Source organism: Scophthalmus maximus, chromosome 1, assembly GCF_022379125.1.
Source record: "Scophthalmus maximus strain ysfricsl-2021 chromosome 1, ASM2237912v1, whole genome shotgun sequence".
Taxonomy (NCBI): Eukaryota; Metazoa; Chordata; class Actinopteri; order Pleuronectiformes; family Scophthalmidae; genus Scophthalmus; species Scophthalmus maximus.
The window spans coordinates 14,314,316-14,342,241 of NC_061515.1; the positions used below are offsets into that span (position 1 = coordinate 14,314,316).

Genomic DNA, 27,926 nt, shown 5'->3' on the forward strand with positions numbered 1-27,926 from the left:
TTGAGAAGGGACATTGATTAAGGGCTATTATTATTATTATTATTTTACCAGTTTTGTAATTTCTTAATTAATTGATTAATCAGTCAAACAAATGTTTAAAAACCCAGAGGTCAAGTTGATAAGTTTTTGATTTGTCTGAAAAATAGTCTGCGTCCAAAAGACATTCACTCTTGTGGAGCCATAAATAAAACATTTTTGGAACTTTGGCTTTTTAAAAAAAAGATTTAACCACCAATCAAATAGCAGTGGGTTCTTGGTCAATTTTTTCAGCCGTTTAAAGAAAAAAAAAGAACGTTTATACCTTATATTTTTAAGGGAAACCTGTATTAATAGGGATCTTTGAGACGTCTTTAAGCGACCTCGGTGATTTAAATGACGCTCTTGTGGTGAATGTGTCGCTCTATGAATGTCTGCTCTGCAGGAATGTGCAAATGTGCGAGGTGTTTACAAAAGTGGACGGTACCATTAAAGAGAGGAGGTGGGGGGTTACTGATAGACAAACCAAAATGTTCACAGTCGTTGTGCGCAACGATGCTCGGGACTTAACCTGTTAAATATTTTCGAAAAGCTCACCCTGGCTAAGATAGTATTATTAGTAAATCAACGTTAAGACCATGTAAATAAAGCCCCAAATGACCAGAGCTCCGTTAGTTGGCGAACACTCAAACGTGGTTCCGCCCGCCATTCTCTGCAGTCTGCAGTGGATATGACGTCACTGAAAAGTGTCGGAGTCGAGAAACTTCACTCGTGTACATAAGGTCAATAAGAGAGCGGTGTGACGTGCTGTAGGTAGCAATTCACAGTTTGTAGATAAATATATTTATATATATATTAACCAGATTTTTTGAAGTATGCCTCGGAAAAAGCCATTTAGCAACAAGCAGAAGAAGAAACAGCTCCAAGTGAAACGGGAGAGAAAGAGAGGTAACTACATTTGCGTGCTAGCGTTAGCGCCTAGCTAACGGTTCGTGCTCCACAGCCAACTGGACGCACTTCATCAGCTAACCGTCTTCTCGTCTTGTGAGTCCGTCGAGTCAGACTTCCAGCTAAAGCACAAGCGGCACGTAGCCGGTTAAATGAACCTCCATGTCCCGTGTTAGCTAGCTGTGAAAAAAAAACAAAAAAGCAGCGTGACACAAACTTGCCCTCAAACCTGACCCGGAGTCAATAACAACAGAATAATATCACGGACCGGGCCACAAGCATTGAAATGTATATTGTGATAAGTTTTGAAGTCGTTGGCATTACTAAGTACAATGTCATGCTATACAACAGTGGGGCAGTGTACTGTCACCTCTAGGTTATGTACTGTACACCGATCAGCGGTGATCATATGTCGGGGTATAGATCTCCAGGTTCTGGATGTGTGTTTGTCAAAGTGCTTTACTTGAGTTTCCCCTTTGGATGGACTTACTGTTTTTTGTTATTTTCGTGCTCTTCTTTATTTTCTCTTTTTATAAAGCATTATGTAAAGCACTAGGAATAGCCCTTGTGTAAGAAAGCTGCCACACAAGTAAACTTGCCTTAATTTTAAGAAAGTTCAGAAAAAGCACAAGGATATCTTTCGATCTTCCTTCCTATTTCTAAAACTGCAGGCTTAATATCTCACTCAGATTTTCAAAAATGTCATCAGGTCCAGTTATACCATGACTGACAAAACAATGATCCATTGTTTCTGTGCTTTTTATCAAGATGTTTTTTTTTGTCACATCTCGACACAAATGTCTGAAGAGCTACTTTAACAGAATTATTTTAAATTTTAAAATTCAGTTAATACAATATTTTTTATATTATATTGTTGTTATGTATTGGTTAACTACTGGGGCACTGCACTTGACATCAAGTTAGTAAGATGATTTTTCTATTCACATCACTGTATATTGTTTGAATTTTTCCTCGTCAAGGTGAAACACTTTCTCCTGAACGTGGACGTGTTTGAGGCCACATGATAAGTGGAATATCATAAATTAATGCTGCAATTACCAATTCTGTTCATTATCAATTGATTGTTTAGCCTATGAAATGTCAAATGAAATGGTAAACAAAGGCTAAGGATATCCAGGGTCACATCTTCAATTGGCCTGAAAGATGGCCAAAAAACAACAACAACTAAAACAATTATTTTGATTACCTAAATAGTTGCAGATCAATCTGGTCTATTAATTTACTAAACTTTGCAGCTCTAATTGATTTTCTGTAACAGCCAATATGAGTGTTAAACAAGTGTCTTGGTGTAGATCTTGGTGTTGGTTTCTAAGAAGCACATTGGTATATGCCAGTCTTTGACTGTGATCCCTGGCTTTTGCCCCTCACTTCAAGGTGACACAGGTTCTGGGCCCAGCAGCCGCAATGCCAGTGTGGAGCGAGGAGGCGAGCGACAGTCCGATACCTCCGACAGTGAGACCACTGATATTAGAAGAATAAACCAGCAGCCCTTCAGCAGAGAAAGTAGATTTGACCCCAACAGGTTAGTTGTCAATGTTATTTCTAGCACTCTCTTCGATTTAACTTTTATTGAAATAATGGTATTTTGAATGATTTAAGATTCTGCTGAGGTAAATCCAGATATTGTACAGTGTGTTTGTCATTTGTCAGTCATAGAGACCTAAAATGTGTTGCATGGATCACCAGTAGGATGCTTGATTCAGCCCAACATTTGATTCCTTTATGATAACTAATTGGAGCATATGCCACAGCATGCAGAACATAAAGAATGCTCTGCAGCAAACTACTTATTTGAAATGTATATTAAGTCACTTAAAAGATACAGTGACCCACAGTCTAATAAAGTGTCATTACCCCCTTCTTATTTATCTCCTCAGGTTCCGACTACACTTTGAGAAAGAGAGTAAAGAGGAGGTGGAAAAAAGAAAGAAGTTGGCCATGGAGAAGTTGTTGCAGCCAGTCTCAGACAAAGAACTTGAAGTCAGCATCGATGACATCTATCCCTCAGAGAAAGGTCTAGTATTTTTTTTAACACTTTCCACATGACAGTCTCAAAATAAGCCAAACAGATGAGCAGAGAAGGTTAATGGAGTGGGTCACTGCTTGACACGCTGAAACTTGATTATCCATGGCTAGGTCTTGGTTTCCCACGGCGGCCGCCCTGGAATTATGAAATGACACGAGAGAACCTGCTGAGGAAAGAGGAGAAGTCGTTCAGAGAGTACCTCGATGATCTGCTCTCCAGAAACCCACCTGGCTCCCTCAGCCACTTTGAACACAACCTTGAGGTAAGTCATTTAACAAACACAATGCACCATGACACACTCCTTTTGGGAATCAAAATTCCAGTGTCTCAGCCACCAAAAATAATTCAGACAAAGTTGATAACATATAAATATCATTGTTTATAATAATTATCTGGTGAGCCAGGATCAGGTCATTTATTACAGTTCTTCAGTGTACACACTTGCTTTTTACCCTCTGTATCCTCAATTTATGAATTAATTAATTTATTAGTTGGTTTAGCATATTATCCGAGAACATTTTTGTTATGTAAGAACCCATGTTTTGCTGGCAGAAACTCTGAGACTGACTTGGTAATTCAGAGCACCAAACCACGCATTTGCCAGCACCTTTCCTGTGCAAAATGAGTTTCCTGTAAATTTAATTATTGACCTAAAAATGAATTACCCTGCAGACTTGCTTTGCCACTTTCATCTAAAAGATAAAAACATTGTACTGTGTATTTGTCCAGGATGTGCAATGAACTGAGTATTTGCATTCTGGTTAAGTAACGTCATGTAGGGAACTGTAATAATTATATGACTTACTGCGTATTGTCTCATATTTTCTACCTTCATGTCTTATCTACATGAGATTGCTCAGGCTGTGAAAATGTTATTGTTGTTTTTTGAAAACCAAAACCCCTGCAGATAATTTAATTTCTGTGTGTGTGTGTGGGGGGGGTGGTAGCACATCACAGCAGAAGCAGGGCTGTAGCAGCTGGTGATGTAATAAGTGACTCTCATTAATCCAGAGATGATGGCTATTTAAGTGGTGCAGAGGATCAAAATGATGGACTAATAACACATAAGAATAGCTGCTTATATGAACAGGTTGTTTTGCCTTTGGTGCTGAATATTAATTGTGTAGCATTATACTTGAGAATTACGTTTAATAGAATAATAAACATTAACGTAAAGTATTTTTTTTATCAATGCTACCTTTTCCATTCTTCTCTAATAAACTGTTTCACTGAGAAACAAAGAGAACAGAAATAATTGTTCGTAGACATATACTTTGTTTATGTCTAACCCTACGTTCCATTCCTCTTTCTTTGTTTTAGACATGGAGGCAGTTTTGGAGAGTGTTGGAGATGTCCGATGTCATTCTGCTCATCGTGGACATCAGGCACCCGGTAGGTGAACGCTTTAGCAGAGGCCTTCAGAATGAATCAGGCCACTAGATGGAGACACAGTCAAGATCCATCTCCATTATATATATTTATTATTTATTCGTTTATTTCCCCAACATGTTTTGAAAAATGTATCATGTTGGTTGGGGGGAGATTTTGTCATCAAAAATAATTCAGCTTTTTCCAAACAGAGGTTTGAAGGCAAAAAATAAATAAACTTCACAACAATATTATCCCTCCTGTTAGTTATGCGACGATGCAAGTGTTGTTAGGTCTGACCTAATAGGAGTAAAATAGAAGTGAGCAGTTAATGTTTGACCTTTATTGTTTGATGACCAATAAAGGGCCATTTTCCATTTTTGGATAAATTTGACCTTCCGATCAGAAGTTACATTTAGCAGTTTTTCTTAATATTTCTCATTGACCACTTGTTTCCCTTCATAAGTTAATCAAAATATATATTTTATCTTTTTTATTTTTATATATGTATATATTTATAGAAAAGATAAAATATATATTTTGATTAACCTATGAAGGGAAACAAGTGGCCAATGTGATATATATATACAAACATAATATATACATACATCTGTGTGTTTGATCTTGTTGATGAAGTGAGGGGAAATGTTTTTTGACTTTGTTCTGTGTTCAGTGTCTGTTTTAAACTGAAACCCAAATATTCGGAACAATATATAAGACGTGTGCTTCTGACACACTTTGGTTCCATCTTTCTTTCAAAATAAACTTTGAGTTGCAAATGCAGTTCCTCTATTTCCAGTTTCCAGTTTCATTGCAGAGTTAAAAACAGCATGCTCATCTTGAGCCTATTAATAATGATATGACGGAGATGTTTATTTGTCGAACAAGCTATAATTGCTATTTTAACAAGGTGTGTCCTCGTGTAAACCTCCCAGGTGCTGCAGTTCCCCCCAGGCCTGTACCACCACATCACAGGAGATCTGCAGAAGAGGGTGGTGCTAGTGTTGAACAAAGCAGACCTGTGTCCTCCCCCACAGGTGATCGCCTGGAAACACTACATGACATCTCAGTTCCCACACCTGCATATAGTCTGCTTCACCTCCCACCCTGGGCAGCCCTACAGCACAGGTGAGGAGAGGAAAAACCTGCGGATTATAGTGAGGCCTATAAGAATACAACATCAGACAGACAAGGAAATTGATATGGAATAAACCTGCCTATCAATTAACTTATTTCGGTGCAAAATCCGTAGAATGTCCTGTTGTGTCTTTCTGCAGCTAACATTGCATTGAGAATACCCATAACCCCCTCTGTCTCTCTTCCTGCTGGCTTACAGTGCTCCAGAAGAAGAGGGTGAGGAGGAAGGCTGACTTGAGTCATGCTGGAGGTATAGATATCCTGAAGGCCTGTCAGGAGATCACAGCAGGGAGAGGTGGGCATGCGCTCTTCATTGAGCATACTTACAATAAAACCTTTATAATAGCTCAGGCATTATTAAGTTGTTCACATTTCTTCACAGTCGACCTGTCCAGCTGGGAGCAGAAGATTCACAGAGACGCTGTCGCAGAGAGACTCGAGGGGGAGCGTGCAGACGAGGGAGCAGAGTCGGTGCTGGTGGAGCATCAGTGTGACAGTGCTATGGAGATGAGCAGCCCGTCACAGGAGCTCTACAAAGATGGCGTTCTCACATTGGGCTGTATAGGTATGGCACATCTTTGTTACACAGCCCTGTAGCAAGATGGGTTTTTTTTAATGAAATAAAATCCAAAGAAAATTCTTGTGAAGAGAGAGGGAAATGAAGAACTTCCTTAAATAAACATCTTTAACTGGGATTTCTCATCACTTTCTTGGGAATAACACCAGATCATTATATCACAGATTTGTCCATGTTATTTTAATGTGATGGAAAGACAACAGGGTTGTGGTTTCATCTAATTCAAAACCAAGTGCTTCAATGTGATATTCTAAAAGTAAAATGTATTTTTTCTTGACTATAAAGGATCAGCCTAATGTCTATGACACATGAAAGATGTATCTATATAAAGTAAATAACAGTACGTTTTTCACTCTCAAAGAGTAGTTAAAGACTCAGACTTCTCCCTTTGACAATTTCGTGCTAGCATTAGCAAACTGAACGAAGACTGCTCATGAACTCTTTTTGCTCATGAACTCTTTTTCAGGCTTTCCAAATGTTGGTAAGTCATCTATTATAAACAGCCTGGTGGGGAGAAAGGTGGTGAGTGTGTCCCGAACCCCAGGCCACACCAAATACTTCCAGACCTACTACCTCACCCCGACAGTGAAACTCTGCGACTGCCCTGGACTTGTCTTTCCCTCGCTTGTCAACAAACAGTTACAGGTACAAACTCACCTTTGCGTACTAGACAGTAAATGAGACTTTGAGGTTTTCTCCCCTGCTTAGGCTAAGTGGAAACTGAATTGTGTTGTACAGTGAATTCACACAGCTCTGGGAAAACAAATTTATCGGTTTTATGCTATTCCCACCATATGTATTTCGAAGTAATTGATGAATTCCAGGGTTGCTTTGTGTGATGGCTGCTTAACTGTCAAACTTTATAGTTTTTTTAGCTGATTTTAGCTCTCCTAGAATTTTTCTTATTAAGGCCTTTTTCTTTCCCCCTCTTGTATTTTTCCTTTTGTTTTTATGTTTGAATAGATTCTGGCAGGAATATACCCAGTGTCCCAGCTGCAGGAGCCCTACAGCTCAGTTGGCTATCTGTGCGAGAGGACCCCCTTTCTCTCTGTGCTGAAGCTCAAACATCCCAGCCTGCTGGAGAATGAAGCCAAACACTCAAACAAGGGATCTGAAGAGCTTGACTGGACTGCCTGGCATGTGTGCGAGTGTAAGATGAATCACAGTGACACCAAACGTCTGATGTAGTATGTGCACAGTAGCTCACCTACTTAACCACTGCTTGACAACACCCAAGGCATAGCCCATCGCCAATATCTTCTTTGAGCCAGTGAAGTATGGGTGTTGTTCTCTTTTTTTCTTCTTGTCAACAAGTCTTGTGGGGAGGGGGGGGACTAAAACCAGCAATAATATATTAATCTGTATCTCAGTACTGTGACATCCCTATCCTGTCTGTGAATCTCCAGGTCCAGTCTCATTCATTCTAACTCGGGGTGTAAATATTCACCTTTCATCTTTTTAAAATTGGCAAATCATTTCCTAAGGCAGCTGGATATTGTGGTTGTCAGCAAATGTTACTCAAACACATGTAAATGCCATATTTTTGAATTCAGTGTGTCAATATCTGGCAGGAGGGTAGTGAATGTGAAATCATCTCAAAGTAAACTCAAGTTCCCCTGTTTACTTTAGTTGAAAAAAACATGTATTGGTGAATTTTTTAAATTTTTTGGAGAATAATGGAAGTCAGTAGTACAAAGTAATAGACCCTATTAGGGTTTGGCTACACAGAAACCAATATCACCTGTCTCTCTCTTTTTGCATTCTTTAGCCTGGGCGGAGAGGAGAGGATATAAGACTGCAAAAGCAGCTCGCCACGATGTTTATCGTGCAGCCAACAGTCTCCTGCGGTTGGCAATTGATGGCAGATTGTGCCTTTGCCTCAGAGCACCTGGCTACAGCTGCCTGAGAGGTAAAGGATGCTCTTCCGTGACTAATCGTTTCAGCTTCATGTGTATTTAAAAAGTGGCAGGTGGGTAGAATTAATTTCTCATGATGATAATTTATGGTCTACAGAGCACTGGGAAAATCACCCAGACTTGCCAGAGATCATGACTCTGCAAGGAAGGATGGCGGCGGCGGAAAGTACTGGAGATAGAGATGACGATGAGGACGGAGAGTCCAGCACCGAGCCAGAGGAGGAGAGAGACTGGGATGCGGATGATGATGGAGATGGGGATGATGAAGATGAGGGGTTTGGACTTCCAAGACGGAAGGACGACAAGCCTTCTGGCTTCACCGTCAACATGTACAATGTACTTCGGGAAAATGAGTGTGAGTGATAAGGAAGAAATAAATTGCTCCTCTTCCCCGACTTTTCCTTGTACACCAGTAAACTTCTTATTTCTTTTTTTTTTTCTTTCAAAAAAAGAACTTCATTCCTTCTCATTTTTCTTGCACATCCACTCCTCATGTCACTATCTTCTCTGTACATTAACATGATCTATTCTAATTAGTTCACCCCGTATCCTTGTCCTTATATACAGAGCATATTCATGTATTCCATGTTGTGCCTCTGCTCTGCGTGTTCATCCATGACGTGTGTTCTTTAATGTCGCTTCTAGGAATGGGTTTGGTTTGGTTTGGGTTTTTTCTTCTTTTTAATGTAGTTCTTAAAGACAAATGAACAAGTAATTCCCTCAGCCTGGAATAATCACCCTGGTTTTCAATCTCTCTATTGACCTCGCAGCTGAGATGCCAAAGTTCAGGAAAATATTAAAAAACAAATCCAATGCACTGTCAACACGATGTCATTCACTGGAGCAGCCCCTTGGCTCTCGGAGCAGCTTGAGATTTAAAACCATGACTCTAAATCTTCTTCATAGAGCATCGTATGTCTCAACTTTGTTTAAGGGGTGTGGGATGGGACATGGGAAATAAAAACAATATTTTTCACTTGTTTTGCCGTTACCAGTATTACAGCTCTGTTAGAGGTTCATTTATTAATTTTTTTGCTCTTTGTTCTGATTTCGGTAATGCTGTTTTTGAAAGTGATATTTTATTTCGTGTGATTCTACACAGAAGGCAAGACATTACAGAATATGTCTTGGATGTGGGGAGGGCAAGGTCTGTTATGTTGCTGGATGAGGCTTCAGGAATTTAACCTGTAGTGTTTTAACTACTACAAAAATTATCCTTAGATGCTTACAGAGGTTTACAGTATTTAGTGCCGGTTTTGTCGACACTCATTCAACAAGTTTAAATGCTAATTACAGCACAGAGGAACTGATCCTGCTGCAACTGCTAAAGAAAATCAGTTAAAGATATTCTGATGTTTTGGAGGATCTGTTTATTGGCTTTCCTGCAAAGTTAGATGAGACGATTGATTCCACTCGCATCTGTACAGCAAATATGAAGTTAGAGATAGAAGACGGTTAGTTTAGCTTGGTATTATGACTGGCAAACAGCAGGAAACAAGTAGCATGGCTCTACTAGCTTCTCCAAAGATAAGATTCCATTTTATATCTTGTTTATTTAAAGGGGCAGTGAGCGATTTTGTTGAAAGATTGTTTATTGTTGATCTTGTTGATTTTTTTGACTGCACCGGTCGGGGCTCGAACACGCAGCCTCGGGTATGGGAGGCAGACCACGCCAGCTGGCCCCTGTGCAAAAGTATGAAAATTTAACTTTGTGGTTCTACAGGAAGTTATGTGCTTGACTATTTCTTAGAGCTAGGCTGGCAGTTATTTACTTCACCTGACTGAGCTTTAGATGTGCTGGTAGTCTGGACTTTTTTTTTTTTTAACCTTTTGGAAAGAGTCCGTCAGGTTCCCTGTCTTTTTGCTTAGCTAAGCTGACTGGGTCCATATTCACCATTACAGACACAAAAGTGGTATCAATCTTCTCATTCAACTCATCAGCAAAGGTTACCAAAGTTTTGAACTGTTCCTTTAACAACACGGAAAGAGAGACTGGCCTCTACAGCTATAGTAGCATATATGCTATGTTGTTGTCGTTTTCTTGAAATATAATTGACAGTGGTTGGATTGAAGATCTGGTCCTGTCATGCTGTTCAAGCACCTGCTGCAGATGTTCCTCAGTCTCTGTTTAATGCCATGTTTTAAAAAAAAAATATAACTCTCTCTTGAAAGTAGAAGAGTTTGACCGGTCTCTCTCTCTCTCTCTCTCTGTGTGATGTGTGATGGACCCGCTACAATCCTGAGTGCTGTATCACTGTCGTGTGCTGCTGTTGTACCTCATTCATGTGTTCACTCTACAGCACAGTGCTGTGTTACTATGTAATACGCCACACTGCAGCCACACGCAGTCATTTCTACCATTGGTACAATGTAAAGCAGTTACTCAACACTGCCATGATGTCAGAAACAGACGTATGGCTGTGTTGAAGTGGATTATTATTATTTTTTTAGATATGAAATATTGAAACTGATGGTATTTGTAGATTGTGCTGTGAAGGCTTGATATGTGTTCAGGCTATTTGCTGCATTCCTCATTTCATTCCTAGTATGTCTATTGATTAACTGGACTGCTTTCTGCAATAAAGGAAATAATCCTCTAAACCATTTAAGTGTTTGTAAGCACAATAACATCTTTACATTATTTGCTTTAAATGTAGATTATAAAATATATATTCTCAGGGAAAGATCTGTCAATAGCAATCTCTCTTCAACTTATTTTTATGTAAAGAAAAAAAGAAGAAAAAGAGTCACCCACACACTATTCCTAAAGTAGTCCCAACTAATTTCCTATGCACATAATGTTGTGAGAACTGTTCCTTAGAATGATTTGACAAAGCTTGACAGGTTTGTGATCAAAGTGGACAGCTTGAACCTGTGGATGAGCTCTGTCAGACGAATTACACTTGTTTTACAGCCCGAATGCCGAATTGACATGGATATAATTAATATTTGAAATGCTCTTCTAAATATTTTTATGTAGGCATACATCATTGGCGTGTTGTTGCTCAGATATTGTGGGAAAGACTACAACTTTGCAGGAGGTATAGAAAAATGAATAGTCCGGCATGAGAAAGCTTCTGCAATGTCAGATAAGGGTTGAAAGTAAATATTTGAAGAATATTTGAAGAAATACTTGTTATGCACCGCATGTGATTTATTCGTCCTCTAAAGATGCATCTGTTTCCCTGAAGAGCAGAGATGAGGAGTCTTGAAAATGAACTGCAGAGGGATATTTTGTGAGTCTGCCTCTATTCAAAATACCATTTGTTTATCATAGCACTTTCAATTTTCAATTTCACTCCACCTTGTCTTACATAACTACATTTAATAAGGCAGGATAACCTTGGGAGGAAGTGAATGGCTCCGACAATGAAACCTAACTCAAGGGTTTGTCCACTGCGCTTATTGACTGTGAAGCATGAGGAATAAATTAACACCTCTCCATAGTGTTTCCATAGTCATCTGTTAAAAATGTGACAATATCCCTGAGATTTATGTCCAAATTGATTGCTTTATGTCAGTGTTATTGGGGGATGACTGTACTGAGTGTTTGTCAAATTATTCACATTCTCGACGCCCCTCCAACCCTCTTGTCAGATTAAATCTGTCTGCTGCCACAGAATTATCTCATTATGTTTATTGTGACCCACTGGGCACCATTCACGACCGAGCGGAGACAGCACGATGATAATCGCCGCTGAGGACGGCCATAATCATTATTTACGGGATGGAAGTGGGTGGAAATCCCCTTATTTTGCATAATTTGGATTCAGTGCCAACTTGTATGGTACTCGGAGATGATGTTTGCTGACTAGATAAACTCTGAGGAGGGAAGAGAGGAATCATTGAGAACTGTTTCCAGTTTGCAGTCAGAGCCACAGGCTGCTTTATTTCCACATCCAGAGCTCTAACTATGTTGTGCCCCTCAAACATGTTTGGTAATAATTACAGCCAGACAAAGACCCCACATTTACTGGAGCATTACACCATAAATTTCAAAACTGTAAATTAAATTCTGCTGTGTTATTCACCCCCCCTTCTTCCTGGAAAGCTTTCTCATGACGCAATCAGGTTGTTGTGGGGACTTTTGCCCTCTTTGCCCCTTCCCCCCTTCTCTTGTTTGCCCCGTTCCTGCTCCCACATGTTCGCTGTGTTCCCCAGCGAACATGTGGGTGACGCCGGGGCTGTAATGAATTGGTTTCATATGAGGCCCAAAGCATAAGCAGAGCAGAACAATTCATTAGTCTGGTTTTATATTCTCCCCTGGGCACCGGACACACACGCACACACACTCATATACACTGACGCATACAGGTGAGATAGAGAGTGAGTGTGAAGTTGTAAAAAAGCTGTCTGTGTTTTAGCTCCCTTCAGAAACAATAAATAAAATCAGATGTCCCAGCTGGCTTTTTATTAACAACATCAACTGTAATAATTCCCATTAAAGTGAATTATATTTCTAACGTCTCGCTCATCTGGCAGGTACACATCCCTGGTCACTAGAGGGCTATCAAAGCCAGCATTTCTTTCAGACTTTAGTTGCAGTTAATCGTCGGGGGGCATTCAGCTGATTGTGTTAATCGTTAGTCGTGTTAATGTGTACGTGTTACAACACGCTACAACAATGTTCAGCTTTAGAAAAGGTGTGTCAGAAAGAGTTACATGGCTGCATGTGGTCACTTAACTCACGTTGGTCTCACATTAAAGTTTTCCTGGAGTTTTCCTGGACCATTTCTCCTCTCCGTGTACGCTGGAAGTAGGTGAAGCGGTGATCTACTGCTGCCATAAGCAAGTCACACTTTTCACTCATATACAGAGACCACCCACACACACACACACATACATTGATTTACAGCTTGGGCAGTTGTCCCCCCCCATTGGTGTCCTGATGCTCCAGCAGCGCTGTGGGGGGTGACGAGACCATGGCCCTGAGGACTGGAGGTCCTCCTCAGCTCCTTCTCTGGTTGCTATTCCGCGAACATAATCCACAGTGGTGGAAAGTAACTAGGTACATTACTTTGTACTTCACTGTACATTTATATGACAGGGACTACGTTTCAAATGAAAACAAGACAGTTTGCTGTGTGTTTAGGCCTCTTGTTACACGGTTTAAATGTCTTATATGTTGTTGTTAGATGGACACAAACAGACATTCCCCTGTAAACTTTGACCCATTAATAATCTCACAACCCTTTAGGTTCATCATGTGGGGGTGGGTGGGGGCTGGCACCAACTGCATAACCATATTTGTCACGGGGCCATTTTTCTGCAGAATGAGTGCTTTAAATATGTTGAGCTGAGAATACTTTTGTACTTTTTCTTAAACAGGACTTTGAATATGTTCTTTAGCCTATAATGGAGTATATTTGATTGTTGTAACGGTACGTTTATGTAAGTAAGGGATGTGAGTACCTCATCCACCACTGACAACCTGTCAAGGCACAGATTTTTGAAAAGTTCACTGGGGCGTTTGGTGACAAATTTTCTTTGTCGGCCCAGATATGTACAGTAGAGATGGATTCGTTCATACAAGGTGGCAAACATCATTTCCACAGGAAAACTCATCCAGGTGATCATACCACACCCATATTTTGTAATGACTCTCTAAACCGAGCACAATGAAAAATAATTTTCTCTTTTCTTTAGTTGATCAGCACTTGGTAAACTGTCCCAGCAGTATGTCAGCGTGGGGTAAACTTAGAAACAATATTTGCCACAGTGAGCATTCAACACGATGTGTACAGAGCAGCTTTCCCATGTTCCTCCTGCAGAGGGTCACAATATGGCCGCTCAATATGGCAGCTGGGTTTGTTTGTTCAAAGGACTCATGCTCGAGTGAGGACAGGGCCTACAGAGCACTGCCAATACAAACTCAGAGGGATTCAGTATTTTATAGCTCAGTTATACTGTAAATAGGGGTGTGTGTGTGTGTGTGTGTGTGTGTGTGTGTGTGTGTGTGTGTGTGTGTGTGTGTGTGTGTGTGTGTGTGTGTGCCCGCTGGTGCATGAATGAGACCTCATTGGTCACTGGCTTGGCTTGCTTGTGTTTGTATCCGACCCTGTTTGTGAGTTGAAGCCTATGTGTCAATAGGTATTTTTAGCACCACCTCTCACTACTTTGCAATGGCACTCATTTGCACCCTTCTGAGTCCTCCCCACACACACCCTCCTCCTCGCTCTCCTCACCCACCCGACCACCCGCCCACCCCGTCCTCGGCACCTTCAAATCTGCCACCAAACATTCACTCTCACTCGGAGGAGCCAGCAACAGCCTGCTTGAATGTTTTTCAGAAGGGAGGGAGAGTTTTAGATCCAGGAGTGGAGATGGGAATGAGATCAGACTTGAGTTGCCATGGCGATTGAAATTACTCCACCAAATTAGCTCTGTTTTGCTTCTTCCCCTGGGCTTCGGCCAATTTGAATATTAATTAAAAATAATTAAAGGATAGCTATAATTACATGTCTTGACACTGAGAACATGTCATGGCTGTCTGAGGCCACGTTTAGCCAAGTTAAACTACTGTCTAAGCCAAAGAGCAGGGGTGTGGAAAGACTAAACATGTAATTGGTGAAGCCAGTAGGGTGGAGGGCCGAACAAAGAAGAGCACATCCCAGCGAGGTTGTGGTGAATAACTCCCAAAGGAGTGGGAATGTTAGCAGAGAAGAGAGATGGGAGAAGAAAAGAAAGCCATTCATTCAGTGGCTGGCTCAGACAGGTGAGGAGAGGAGGGAGGGAAGGGGGAAGAAAAAGGGGAAGTCAAATCCTAGAGCGGCTGGAGTGACAGTTTGAACAGGGGGCAACAGTTGTAGAGGAGCCTCCCAAATGCCATAGCAGAGGCAGCAGTCCTCAACACTGTTAGATTTGTGTGTGTGTGTGTGTGCGTGTGCACAGATGAATAGTGGGGGATTTCTAAAGGGGGGAGAGAAACCTGACACCCAAAAAGAGTTTGCATCCCCCTCCCCCCCTCCATCCCTCCGTCCTCCTCCAGTCAGGAGGAAGAGGAGGCACAAGTGCGCTGCTACAGCTGAGAGGGTCTCCAAGGACTCCTGACTGTGCGAGGGGTCATCTGGAACCCTCACCCCCACCAAGCCTGACAATCCCACCTCACCCTCAGCCTCCCACCCGCCTCACCCTATCTCCACACAGTCCCATGACAACACTGAGCTCATCGCACTTCACACATATCCAGCTGCATGGTAACAAGGACACTCCAGAAACGATGGGATTTTTTTTCCGGCAGATAATGGAATATCTCTTGGAGTGGCTGCATGGTGTGAGGCAGTAAAATGAATCCGTGTGAAAGTTCTAATATTTTGGTTCCCAAGTGAGAGTCTAGTGCCCGTAAAATGTGCAATTTCTCCTTACAATATAATTTACAACATTAAAAACAAATAAAAAATGGAACATTTAAATATAAAGAAATTGGTCATTTTTCTGACAAAATGATCTTCAAAAGTTGTCGTAAGGTTCTGAGCGAGGATCGCAGCTCTGGGGATTAACCCCAAACTATTCTAACTATCCTGATAATGATCATTTTGTCAATCGCGCTGGCTGTAGATTCTATTACTTGTCCAGAAAATACAATAATATGGAATCCCAAAATAGAAAGACAACGGGAAACAAACAGAGACTTCAGAGATCACTGTGAGAAGTGAGAGGAGCTGACACAACTGTTTTCCTCGCTGAACACCTAAAAAGAGAGCTCAAGGACTATGATGCCCACCCCGACCCACCCACCCAGGAAACTCCCCCTGGAGCAGATGCTGACCCCGCGACCCCTGACACCTCCACCGCTCCCAGATCCTCACCCGGGGCCGATCAAATACAACCTGCCTTGATCCACTGACACTGATATTGACAGAGCACAAACAAGTCACAGTAAAAAGACATTAGGGGGGAGCACAGCGTGCATGTGGAGTTGTACATTCACACACACGCATAAACACGTATGTTTCAAGCAAACATAGACTTGAAGTCACACATGCACGCCAAGAAAAGGGATTGTTTTGTGGTAAATGGAGCTGTGTGGCTCTCTGGTGGTTTTCCATTGACCATTACAAATCTGGGTCATTCATTGTTTTTTCCGTGTTCCCAGTGAAAAAGACACTGGCAGAGATGTTTCAGAGGGTAGAATGCTTGGTATGTGGTTTTACGCTGGTTCCCAACATACTGCAAGCTTCGCATTCTGCAACTGATCTGTGTTGTCTGAATCCTGCAGCCCTGCACAGCTGTCAGACCTCAACAGGGGGTGGACAGGCCGCCCGTGTGTGTGTGTGTGTGTGTGTGTGTGTGTGTGTGTGTTTACATGCGTGCGCATTATCCCATGAAATGCCTTTGAGACAAACTCCTCCATTTCTAATTCAGATGTTTGTGTTTTTTGACTGATGTGATGTCTGAGAGATAATAGATTCAAGCTGTATATTCAGAATGATATGCTGTAGGTCATCTTTCCTCCTGAATAGAATTATTGGAGGAGAATTGTATAATTTTCTGCTGAATGCAATAACCATTTTAAAAAGTAAAGTTTTTTTCCTTTGAACTTTTTACATTTTTTTCTGAAAACCCCCTTTGTTTGTCTTGACAGATGATGTTTCAGGAAACTCGTTCTTCCCCCCGTTCTTTATCTTTCCTTACATATCGTATCACAAGTGCTTTCCTGTCCTTGCTGACTCATACAGTATGTGAGACAACTTTCTTTCTCTCTCTGTTTGTTCCTCTCTCCCACCAAGTGAATTCCTCACAGGATCAGACCTGCTCTTTATGCTTCACTGGTTTTCACCCAGAGCGAGAACGAGCAGAAAGAGAGGAGGGAGGAAAAAGTGGTTTGGTGACAACAACCAAACGAAGATTAAAAGGGGGAATTGAGCATATTCTGTTGTAAAAAAAACCCCCCAAAAACAGAAGTTTTTGAAAAAGGATCAGAAAAAGAATAGAAGAGAAGAGGTATGAAGTAGAAAGGAAATAATGCTGAAAAAGGTCATAATTTCTGCCAGGGGATTTGCTGTTGCCCAGACAACGAACAAAGCAGAGGCAGCTGAACTGTGTGCACAACAGAAAAGGCTGAAAAGAGAAGGGAAAGTCTCTGGGGAGTGAAAAGAACAAGAACCGAGAACTACTGTGCTCATCGGCAGGATCGTTCCTGAGAATCAGTTAACATTCTGCGGGTGGATGTCATGGATAATAACTCTTGAACATCAACAGTGATTTCTTCATCACCCTTTTAGCTTGAACTCACCTCCTTTAAAGTGATTTTGCATTACTGGAAAGCAAAGTATTTAAAAAGGAAAACAATATACTTTTATAAAAACATGAATAAATCGTGATAGGATTGTGGCTAAATAGAGAAAAAACTGTTGACAGAGGGAAGTTTAACCATTTTAACACAGAGGGAGGGGAGGGGAGGGGAGGGTTTTGGTCTTGTTTAGCTGCCCTGAATTGAAAAGTGGTGAGAGAATGTTAATGATATGCAGAGAAAATGAGGCCAGGCCAGATGAAAGTCCAGCTAGAGACTTTATAAACACAAAACAATTTGGAAAAGAGAGGGAGCGTGAAGGGGAGAGGACGGGGAAAGTGTGTCTCTATGTGTGTGTGTGTGCGTGTGTGTGTGTGTGTGTGTGTGTGTGTGTGTGTGTTTTAAGAACTGATTGACAATTGGGTTAGAAAATGTTTTTTCAGCATATCCCAGTTTAAACACTCACACAAAGCACTCGGACACACAAAAAGTGAACTTTCGGATGCAGAGAGGGTGTCACTGGAATCTTCCCTGTTTATTCAAGGCGGGTCAGAGTGTGTTAAATGACCTTTATCGTTCCTCGCTGCTGATTGAGCACCAGCTAAATTTCCCTCCCTTTCAGTCAGACAGGCAGTAACCAACGACACACACGGTTATTGCTTTAAAGAAGCCTTTTTTCTTCTTATGTTCAACTTTAAAACATGAATTCCTATCTAACTGCTGCATTGCCTCAGGGTCCCATATCAACAACTCTCCTGGTACCGGCTCCGTTGCTGTGTTTTACTGCAAACCCTTCAATCTGAGTCATTATAGCCCAGGGCCAGTAATGGTATACAGTTACACCTCCACCGCTCTGTAATAAAGTTTCTTTCAGAGGTAAATACCGAGGCAGAGTGCCGTGGGTCTACATTAAATGGCCCATTCCAGGTGCCGTGTGAGGCAGAAGAGATAATTCAAGTATTACAAGTTTATATTAATTAAAAAAAAAGAAAAATCTGTCCTGAAACGGCGTGGTGACATTTTCTTACATGCAAAGGGTTAACAAGGTGAAACTGCCACGCTGCTCGCTGCTGTATCATATGTCATATTCCACAAATCTCAGCCTGCTGCAACAAAGGACCCCCCCCCCCCCCCCCCCCCCCCGCCCCCTTCACGCTGAATTTCATCCTACAGTGTTGTTAGGCTCACAGCGCCCGCCCACGGGCGACGCTGATTGGACGGCGCCCCTGATGATATATTCAATCAGACACCTTGCGCCGAGCTGTGATTGGACGACGCCGGTGCAGTTATGTAAATGAGCACCTGGTGGCGCCTGCTGGCCGAAGCTGCGGAGCCTGGACCGAGGTGAGAGAGGAACACCACCCGGGCGCAGACTCACCGAGCGGCCGCGGCGAGGGGAGCTCTCTGACGCTCTCCCACTCTTTATTTTATGTAACTTGTCTCGTTAACTATTCATCCCGAGAGTGTCAAGTGAAAGCGGGTAGGCCACGGAGTACCACCCCCCACCCCCCCTTGTTTTCTGAGTTTTGACAGAAGTCCGTTCACTGAGTGCGACAACTGCTCCGGAGCTCCGGTTGGATTTATTCAGCGGTCGCGTGTTGTTCAGGGGCGAGAACACCGCGTCGCCTGGTCCCGCACGGACTTCACCACGAAGTGACTTCTGCGCGTCTTCTGGGTGAGTAGCGACAAACTCCCTTCAGTCCTCCGCGCGCACTTGGCTCACTAATAGGCGGCTATGATGATAATAATAATAGTACTAGTAATAATAATAATAATATTGAAGCGGATAGCCTATTTCCGGCTGTGTGTCTTGTCTGCCTGTCTGCACCCTGTGGTTTGGCGTCTGTCTGTCTCTGCGGGCACGGCTCTGGACGGTGGCCACGGGCCGTTGGGAAGAGCATTAGGTGTAACATTGCGCCCCGGTTCTCTGCCTGCCCCTGTGTGTGTGTGTGTGGGCCCGTGTGTGTGTCTGTGTGTGTGTGTGTGTGTGTGTGTGTGTGCCCGTCTGTGCCCCTGTGTGTGTGCCCGTGTGTGTGTGTGTGTGCCCGTGTGTGCCCCTTTGTGTGTGTGTGCCCGTGTGTGCCCCTGTGTGTGTGTGTGTGTGTGTGTGCCCGTCTGTGCCCCTGTGTGTGTGCCCGTGTGTGCCCCTTTGTGTGTGTGTGCCCGTGTGTGCCCCTGTGTGTGTGTGTGTGTGTGTGTGTGCCCGTGTGTGTGCCCCTGTGTGTGTGTGTGTGTGTGTGTGCCCGTGTGTGCCCCTGTGTGTGTGTGTGTGCCCGTGTGTGTGCCCCTGTGCGCGTGTGCATGTGTGTGCCCCTGTGTGTGTGTGTGTGTGTGTGCCCCTGTGTGTGCCCCTGTGTGTGTGTGTGTGGGCCCGTGTGTGTCTGTGTGTGTGTGTGTGTGTGTGTGTGTGTGTGCCCGTCTGTGCCCCTGTGTGTGTGCCCGTGTGTGTGTGTGTGTGCCCGTGTGTGCCCCTTTGTGTGTGTGTGCCCGTGTGTGCCCCTGTGTGTGTGTGTGTGTGTGTGTGCCCGTCTGTGCCCCTGTGTGTGTGCCCGTGTGTGCCCCTTTGTGTGTGTGTGCCCGTGTGTGCCCCTGTGTGTGTGTGTGTGTGTGTGTGTGCCCGTGTGTGCCCCTGTGTGTGTGTGTGTGTGTGTGTGCCCGTGTGTGCCCCTGTGTGTGTGTGTGTGTGCCCGTGTGTGTGCCCCTGTGCGCGTGTGCATGTGTGTGCCCCTGTGTGTGTGTGTGTGTGTGTGCCCCTGTGTGTGCCCCTGTGTGTGTGTGTGGCAGATAGCTGAAATACTCTGACGGTGTACATCATAGTCGAGTCCTGTTGCAAACCGTGCTGCTCAACGTCTCTCTAAATGCGGGCCCTTGGCAGCAGAGAAAACATTATTCTGGGCACCCAAATTGTGCAATGACTAATGCTTTCACCATGTTTACATATCACCTAATATCACCTACAGTAAACGGATTTTTAATTTCTTCCACCCTGCCCTTACATCACTTCAAATCCCCACCCGTTGTCGCTGGTCGTTCCCTCCTTCACAGCTGCAGCTGAAGACATTCTACACCAGCACCACGTCGCACCTCCTTCACAAAACCTCACAAGTCAAACGAAAAAGCTTTAAAACTCGCAGCGACCCTGATGTATGGCCCAGTAAAATCCACTAATGTTCTTGGATGACCTCCACACATCCAAGTGTTGGCCGTCACTCACCGACAATTAACCCCCAGCGCCCTCACAGCGCCACAGGTGACTTCCAGTCCGACCACCAGCTCGGGTTTCCCTCACCTCTGGCCCTACACGAGGTGGTGGTTCTTTGGAGAGGGAATCAATCACCAGAACCAAACCTGAACTCGGCAAAGGGGGCGGCCTGACACTGGAGTATTTTAGCATCTGTGGGTTAGCTGAAGGCCAAATGTTTGGACTTCGAACAGGTTCTACATTTTGTGTTTTAATGAGCCAGGAAAGCGGGGTGGTGAGAGCGAATCGCGAGGTGCTTGATTCTTTTGAAATTAAGGGAAATTTATGCTCAAACTGCATATTTCAGCTCTGTGGCAGAGCACATGAGAGAGGTGATTGGTTGGGTGTGACCGCGAGCATTTCTGAGGTGGCCCTGATGGAGGAATGCACAATGGGCTTCAAGGGGGTGTGCAGTGCAGCGGGCAGTCGCTCTTCCCATCACGTGATAACGGTACATTTTTGGGGGCGTGAGTTGGCGGGGCGGACTGATCGGGCCGTCCAGAGGAGCTGTAGCATTGTTAGACCGTTGGAAGGAGGAGGAGGAGGAGGTGGGGGGTTGGTGTGGCTCCATGTGCTATTTGCCAAAAGATAGAGGCAATAAAAGGCCCTTTTTCCCCCTCCTCGGCTCTCCTCCATCTGAGCTTCTGTAGCAAAGGCTGAAAGTGGGAAGGAGCACAGAGTGTTGGTATACAGTCCCTCACGGCAGGCATAGGTCTGCTGGAGCCCTGTCTAATGGGCATCTGGCTGCTAATTCTCCCAGAGCATCCCACGAGAGCCGTTGGCCCTGCATAGCTCCTTTTTTATCAGCTATACAGTCCAGCAGGGAAGACAGAGTTGGATAGACAAATTATCTGAGTATAATTGTGAATGCACACACCAGGGGAAAATTTTTGTCATAGCAGAGTTAGAAGAAAATTATATTCATTGCATCATTTGAGAATTGTGGAGAAGTATGAGCAGAGCACTGACAAAGGCTGGTGTTGGTTGTGTTTAGGTCTTTTAAGAATCATGAACCAAAGTTGGAAGGTTTGTTTAAATGAACTGAGGTTTTGTGTCATTTGAGGTTTTGTGTTTGCCATGTGTTCAAGATTGCACATAGAGAGAAGCAGGATCTTGTGTTTACAATTGGGACACTGGTTTTGTCTAGTCTGGTTGATCATTGACCTCAGTTTGCCGTCCTCGATCTGGCCCATTGTTGTGGTGGCAGTCTGTTCTTTATGACTTTGTCTGTGTTTCAGGTCGTCGATCTTTGTGAAAAGACATTTAGCGAGTGGACAAGAATTCCAAATCTAAAGGCAAACCTTGCACAATGACTGCATTGCATGTTTTGCACAGATGCCTGATCTTTATAGAAGTGGTGGCTAATGTGGCTATAACCACATACAAGAGCACAGTGATGATAATGGTGTTATCTATCCCAAAGGACCGTCTTTTATAAGACTTCTCTCACAACAATTGCGTGATAGGCAGCAACTCCACTAAATACTGTGTTCGGTTGTATTTGTCTCCCGACAGACTGAAGCGGGAACCTCGACCCCCGGCAGAAGAATCCATTCAAGTCCTAAGACACACCACGGTTCCTTGCCTCTATGCCCCTCTTCTAAAAGGAAATGAAACCAATTGAAGGAAGGACTCTGCTGTCCACCCTGTTTTCCTAAACCAATTTCCCCTCAAGTCTAGACAGCCGGACTTTTCAATTGCGTTTGCCGTACGTGTGGTCACATGCAGAGCGAGCGGGACGCGACTATCAGAGAAACGAATGGATCGTGTTATGGGTGGTGACACTTCAAAGTGGGATCCATGGTGTTCTCTGGCTTTAGTTGTCTGTGATGTCCCAAATCTCTTATTTGTTTTTTTCCCCACGAATCTCCAAAGTCCTACGATCTCTTAGATCAGCCCTCCCCCGCTCACCCAGCCCGGTCCCTCCGTCTTCACCCCGGCATCCAGCATACCTTTGATCCCCTAATTGATCATTCTGCAATCTGTCTCTCTCGCTACATCTGACACGGAACACACATACTCTCCTTCTTCATCTCCTATCTCCCCATTCCCTTTGAAACAGCACTAGATGTTTCATTTATCCTCCTCCTCTGCTCATCCATCTCATCCTCAGCCTCCCTTCTCTTATCGTCCCCCGTGAGTGTCCTCATTTATCTGTTTGCTTTTTCCCGTCGTGGTTGCCTCGGCTAGATAGCGAGTTCGCTGTGTGAACGTAAGCACACTGGGGTGATACTCTGGCTGCTGAGGGTTCTTCAAAGCCAAAGTTCCTTATCAAGGTATCTCAGACCTTCGTGCCTCATGCCCCGTTTTACCCAAGGAACCCAAATAAATGTTTCTGCACATGTCTCAAAAAAGACGGCCTGTCTTTGAGGTGATAATATTTACAAAGTGTTATTAATTATTCATCAGCATGTACAGAAAATTTTGGAGTTGACAGGTAGCACCTCCCTAATCCTCCCTCAACGGTAGAGAATAATAATCACATCAAAAGCTCCGATAAGCTCCTAACACTGACAGGCTTTGATGGACCATTTTTAAAGAATGTATCAAAATTTAAGCAGCAGAACAAGAGATATCATCCTTTTTTATTCTATTTATTCCAGTTTAGATGGAGATTCTGCATGTTATGCTCGTAGCGGTTAAAGCATCTTGGTGCAGCTTGCTTCAAACAAAGATGAGGAGTGGGCTACAGAGGTCTGGTAATCTAACTCCTTCTATCTCCTTCTAACTCCACACCTCCAGATTTTTTTAAATCATGAAATTTTTTGACAGCACATGAGGCGATTTATCAGATTTTGTGCAGCGCCCCCTGGAGCCACAAAAGGCTTTATATAACTCCCCCCCACATTTACGGTTAAACAGACTTTAATGCGTAAAATCCTGCGAGCTGAGAGCAACTGTCAGTCACGTCATGTTCCTTCACTTGTCTCGCCAACCACCGGCAGTCGAAGTTATCGCTTCTGGAAAACTAAGACAGACCTTGTGCAGCCTGGAAGCTCACAAACTTAAAAGCCAGTGTGCGCTCTGTTGTCTCCCTCTTTCGGCCTTTTTTTGTTTATCATCCCGGTTCAAGTCCTCACACTCGTGTGGGGTTGCCACTTGCTAGCACACACTGTGTCTCTTGTGGCTCAGTGTACCACTAATAATTACCGATGGCTCCTGGCAAAGTAAGTGCTTTTGAAACCTTGTTGGAACATGGAATAAAATTGTGTTCAACATCAAAGGTTACCTTCTTCTTAAATGTGTCTTCGCTTCATATGATGAATTTGGGATTTAACGACATCCACATTGAGGGGATGAACTTGTCTCTTACTGCCTCAGAGGGACTTAGTGGGGCACATTAGCGTCAGGAAACAGTTGTGTGATGTGTAATTTAGCTTATTTCAGGAGGATTCTTTCTCTCTGCCGAGAGGGAAGAGGAGGAGGAGGCGGCGGAGGAACTGGAAATATGATAGAGGTATCAGCCTGTGCCCGAGGTTTTTAACAGAGATTACTTGTGTGTGGCTGGGCTTTTAGTAAACCCCAGATTTTATATTAATCAGGTCACCACAAACTTTGGATGGTAGTTTGCTTCTCTGTGAGTCGATTTTCTTGTTTGCCTGCTGCGGTAGCTAAACATCAAACGGCTCAAACCCGTATGAAAAGATTTTCTCTCTGCTCAGCTGTCATTCATTAGAAATGAGAAGAAGACATCTGTTGGAGGGCTGTGTAAGGCCAGGCTGTTTTCTCACTTTTACTCAAAATGCTGAGTCTCGCTGAACTCATTCCCTGTTTGACCTGAACTCTGTGGCTTTTCTTCCTGCTGAATTCCGTTTCTCTTCTGGCGATCCCTCCATCCCTCTTTCACTTCTCTCTGTTTCAGTGGCAACTCACTGGATGAATAATTCCCACCCTCCTGTGGGCAAATAATTGTATTGGTCCCGTCCTCGCTCTGTCTCTTCGTTCGAATTCTGTCTGTGTCTCTGTCTGCGTTTATTTTCTCTCTGTCCATTGTGAGAGTAGCACCGAGCTGTCACATGCCTCTCCTTTCTCCTCTCACCTCGCCCCCCCTCTGCCTCTTACTTGTTCCCTGACAGGAGGCAACAAGTGCAAATTGAATTCAGGGAACTGGGCTGCAGTTTGCCACCACACTGCATCCCCAGAACAGCCACAGTGTCAAACCCAGAGATCCACATAGTGCGCTCTGTGCCGTGCTTTCATATTAACATGCTAATGCTACCACAGACCTGCTAGATTCTCTTTATGATCTTCACACTCCCACTGCAACTCAGGTCAAACTCACAACTAATTTTCCCTCTCTGCAGCAGCAACGCAGATGAACTGGGTTCACTTTTAGCAAAGGAGTGACGGCTCATTCAATTACCATACTTGTTGCATTAGAAAGTGAAATGGCACCACTCCCCTCATTCTAGTTGAACTATACAGTGGGAAAAATAGAGCTGAGGACGGGCTTACTGCATGTGCCGACACGCATGAAGCTTCATGCCCTGAGAGCTAAGACCAGTTTCTGTCAGTCAAAACCAGTTTCCCTAAAGATACGATAACAGACTCTCTCCTTGTGCTTTTCCTTTGCGTGCACAGAGAGAGAGAGAGCGGGAAGCAGCTAATAAACGACTGACTCCGTCAATCATGTTGATTGCCAGAGGTGCTGTCGGTTCTTTTCTCTCTGTTCTTTGCCGTATATTCATGCTTTCACCGAACGTGTTGTTTTGTTTTATCTCTTAGTTGTTGTGCATACGGAGCTCATAGTGCTCGTCAAGTTTGCCTAATTGAGCGATTTTTTTTAATGATAAATAAGTTGTGAATCAACAAAAACATCTGCATGATAAAAAATTATTTCATCAGCATAGCTAGTCATGCTACCACTGGCCTTAGATGCTTGGTTTGTTCCTGTTTATCAGTTGACCTTCACAAATGTTGTATTACGTCCTTCTACTAGAAAGTGTGTGGTCCTCCTGCATTTATGAATTTTGTGTGACATAAAACAGCGCAGAATTTTCTTTTTCTCAAAAGTATTGTATCTTTTGCTATATCAGTTATCCTGTCTGCGATGAGACAAACAGACACTTTGGAACAATTAAACTTTGTCCGGTCCAAGCTGCTCAAGAGGGTTCCTTCTGAATGAGGCTTCAGCTTCTTCGCTCTTAGCTCGCCCACCAGACTTGGTGTGTTTTGAGGTGTAATGACACTTGAGACTGGCAAGTGTTTTTTCACACTTTACTTCAGCAAAAAAAAAAAAATCTCTTGCCCATTTTTCTTAAAGTGCGCCCATTTGGCATCTTCTTTTCTTGACAGTCACCATGATCCTTGTCACACCGATGACACACAAACAGTTACATGTTTCCATCACCATCACCAGGCGTACAGTGCAGCTGGAAGGGAGCACACCAAAGGACAGTCAGTCGACTATTTGAGAGAGAGCTGAGAGTGTTATAACTGATAACAAAACACAATAGGAATTGCATTGATTGCACATGTCCTTGTGGAATTACCTGCATAACAGCAACATTGCTCTCAGACCGCAGGGATAATTGTATTATTATTCATAAAAAACACAAATCATTTAAATATAAATGTTGATTACCATGGCAACAAGTTTTACAGTGTAAAAAACAGACCATCCCGCTACTTTAACACACAACAAAAAGGAAGAAACCAATAAAATTGTGTTTCTGGCAACAAGCTTGGCATATTTCTCCACAATTTTGAAAAGGCTTGATGTGTCTGCTGTTGATGAAAGCATTCTTCACTTGCCAGACCAGCCTGTTGTAATCAGTCACATTTGTCTCTGTCCGCCACGCGCAACAGCAACGCTGTAAACGCTGCGACTGGTGTGGACCGAGGGGCCAAGTGGATCTGCTTCCATGTAAACTAGGCAGCGGAAAAAACGAAAATGATGAGAGTTTCACTCTTTAGTTATGATTGATTTCAGATCTGTGTAGCTACATACTGATGACGCCAACTTTGTTACGTTCATTTTTTTAAACCTGTGTTTACACTACCACTGAGCCTCAGCTCAGGCCGGTGGTAGCTTGTAAAATAGATTTGTTATTAGCTGTGTCATTGCTTTCAATTGGTTTTTTTTTGTGTGAAAGCTGAGCTGTCTTAATGAGTCATTTGATTTTAAGCACAACTAAAGTTTTCCAGGATTTTTTTTCTCCTTTACAATCCTCTTACCATGCTTTCTTCATCATGATTCACTGCCTCCTAACATCATCCTTCAGTCTGATGCTGCACTTTCTCCTTTTTTTCCTTGCGGCTGGTTAATTTGTTTTTCTGACTCGGCCGCTATTACTGTCGCCTCCATCAACTTGCGTTGCCTCGCTTAAGTGACTCATCCATCCTTCCCTCCTGCTTCCTCAACCTGTGGTGAAACTCAGTGCATTTGGATTCCACAGTCATGACTGGCACTTCCTTGTATAGATGAATATTGTGAGACACAGTTATACAATGCGATGATCAGTATATGATGAACATTATGACCCACAGAAGGGCACGACTCCAAACTTTACCCACTGTAACTGCTGGTAATTCTAGAAGTCTTTATTTTCAAGAGCACATTTCTCCAGCCTCATTTCCTCAGTAGCTGAGGAGGAGTAGTTTTTACTTTGTCCTTGTTTTGAGTGATATTTTAATATTTAACCAAAGTAAGCTGAAGGCAATTATTTCAAAATGAGAATAATGGAACCCCCTCAACAGATTTCTGCAGCAAAACAACTTATGCCTGCCCTTGGAGTGTGTCTTCAGTAAGAACAAGGGACCAGTGGCCCCGCAGGGATCAGAAATTCACTCACACCACCTCTTGAGTTGCACAGAAACAAGCCTGTTTGTATTGAAGCCATCAAATGACCTTGTTTCACTCCCTTCAAAGTTCTGGGAAGATTGAAGATTAGTTGGCGCTGCCATCTCTCCAGGACACAGAGGGTAGCGGTGCGTGCGACCTCACCACCGTCCTCACACACTGATTGAAATCCAAAACAAAGAGCTCATTACTCCCTCCTGCCCGGCGGCCATTAGTCACGTCTAACTGAGGCAGCGTGTTACTCTGTATCTGGCCATGATTGGAGACTTATCACATGAGCCGTGTTTAGAAAAAAGAAAACTCTCAAAGTAAAGGATAATATGCGTTTTTACATTATTATGTTTTGGCTTTTTGATCATGTGTAATTTCTCTGTACAATTTACTCACGTGGTGTGATCCAAGGTCCAGACAGATATATCAATGACTACTTGATGGATTGCAATGAAATTTTATATAGATATTCATGTTCATGTGGGATAAATCAAAATGACTTTGGTGATCAACTGATTTTTCGTCTAACGCCACCATGAGGTCAACCTTTATGGTTCTGTTGATGGATGGATTGCCATGAAATGTGGTACATTATTGTCCCTTGGTTAACTGTGACCATCTTCGGACTTTTCATCTAACTTTTTCATCAGGTCAAAATTTAAATTTGTCCATTGACCAAATAATGACATGC

General features: G+C 43.2%; 2 protein-coding genes across 5 annotated transcripts in view; both read left to right on the forward strand.

The window, feature by feature from the left end:
* Positions 1-714: 714 nt before the first annotated feature.
* gnl1 (guanine nucleotide binding protein-like 1) lies at positions 715-10,573 on the forward strand. Its single transcript, XM_035641776.2, has 12 exons — positions 715-924; positions 2,320-2,467; positions 2,823-2,959; positions 3,082-3,233; positions 4,292-4,363; positions 5,275-5,467; positions 5,676-5,771; positions 5,859-6,041; positions 6,520-6,698; positions 7,017-7,203; positions 7,822-7,962; positions 8,067-10,573. The coding sequence occupies exons 1-12, from the start codon at positions 852-854 to the stop codon at positions 8,330-8,332; spliced, it is 1,827 nt and encodes a 608-aa protein (XP_035497669.2). The 5' UTR covers positions 715-851; the 3' UTR covers positions 8,333-10,573.
* A 7,955-nt stretch (positions 10,574-18,528) lies between these two features.
* ddr1 (discoidin domain receptor tyrosine kinase 1) overlaps positions 18,529-27,926 on the forward strand; it is a 37,632-nt gene continuing 28,234 nt past the window's right edge. For 2 of the 4 annotated variants that reach the window (XM_035641286.2, XM_035641313.2), the window contains exon 1: positions 18,531-18,876. The gene's annotated coding sequence lies outside the window, so the exon portion shown is untranslated. Of the gene's footprint in view, positions 18,877-27,926 lie in introns of all 4 variants that reach the window. The other 2 variants (XM_035641293.2, XM_035641302.2) reach the window with 2 other exon arrangements.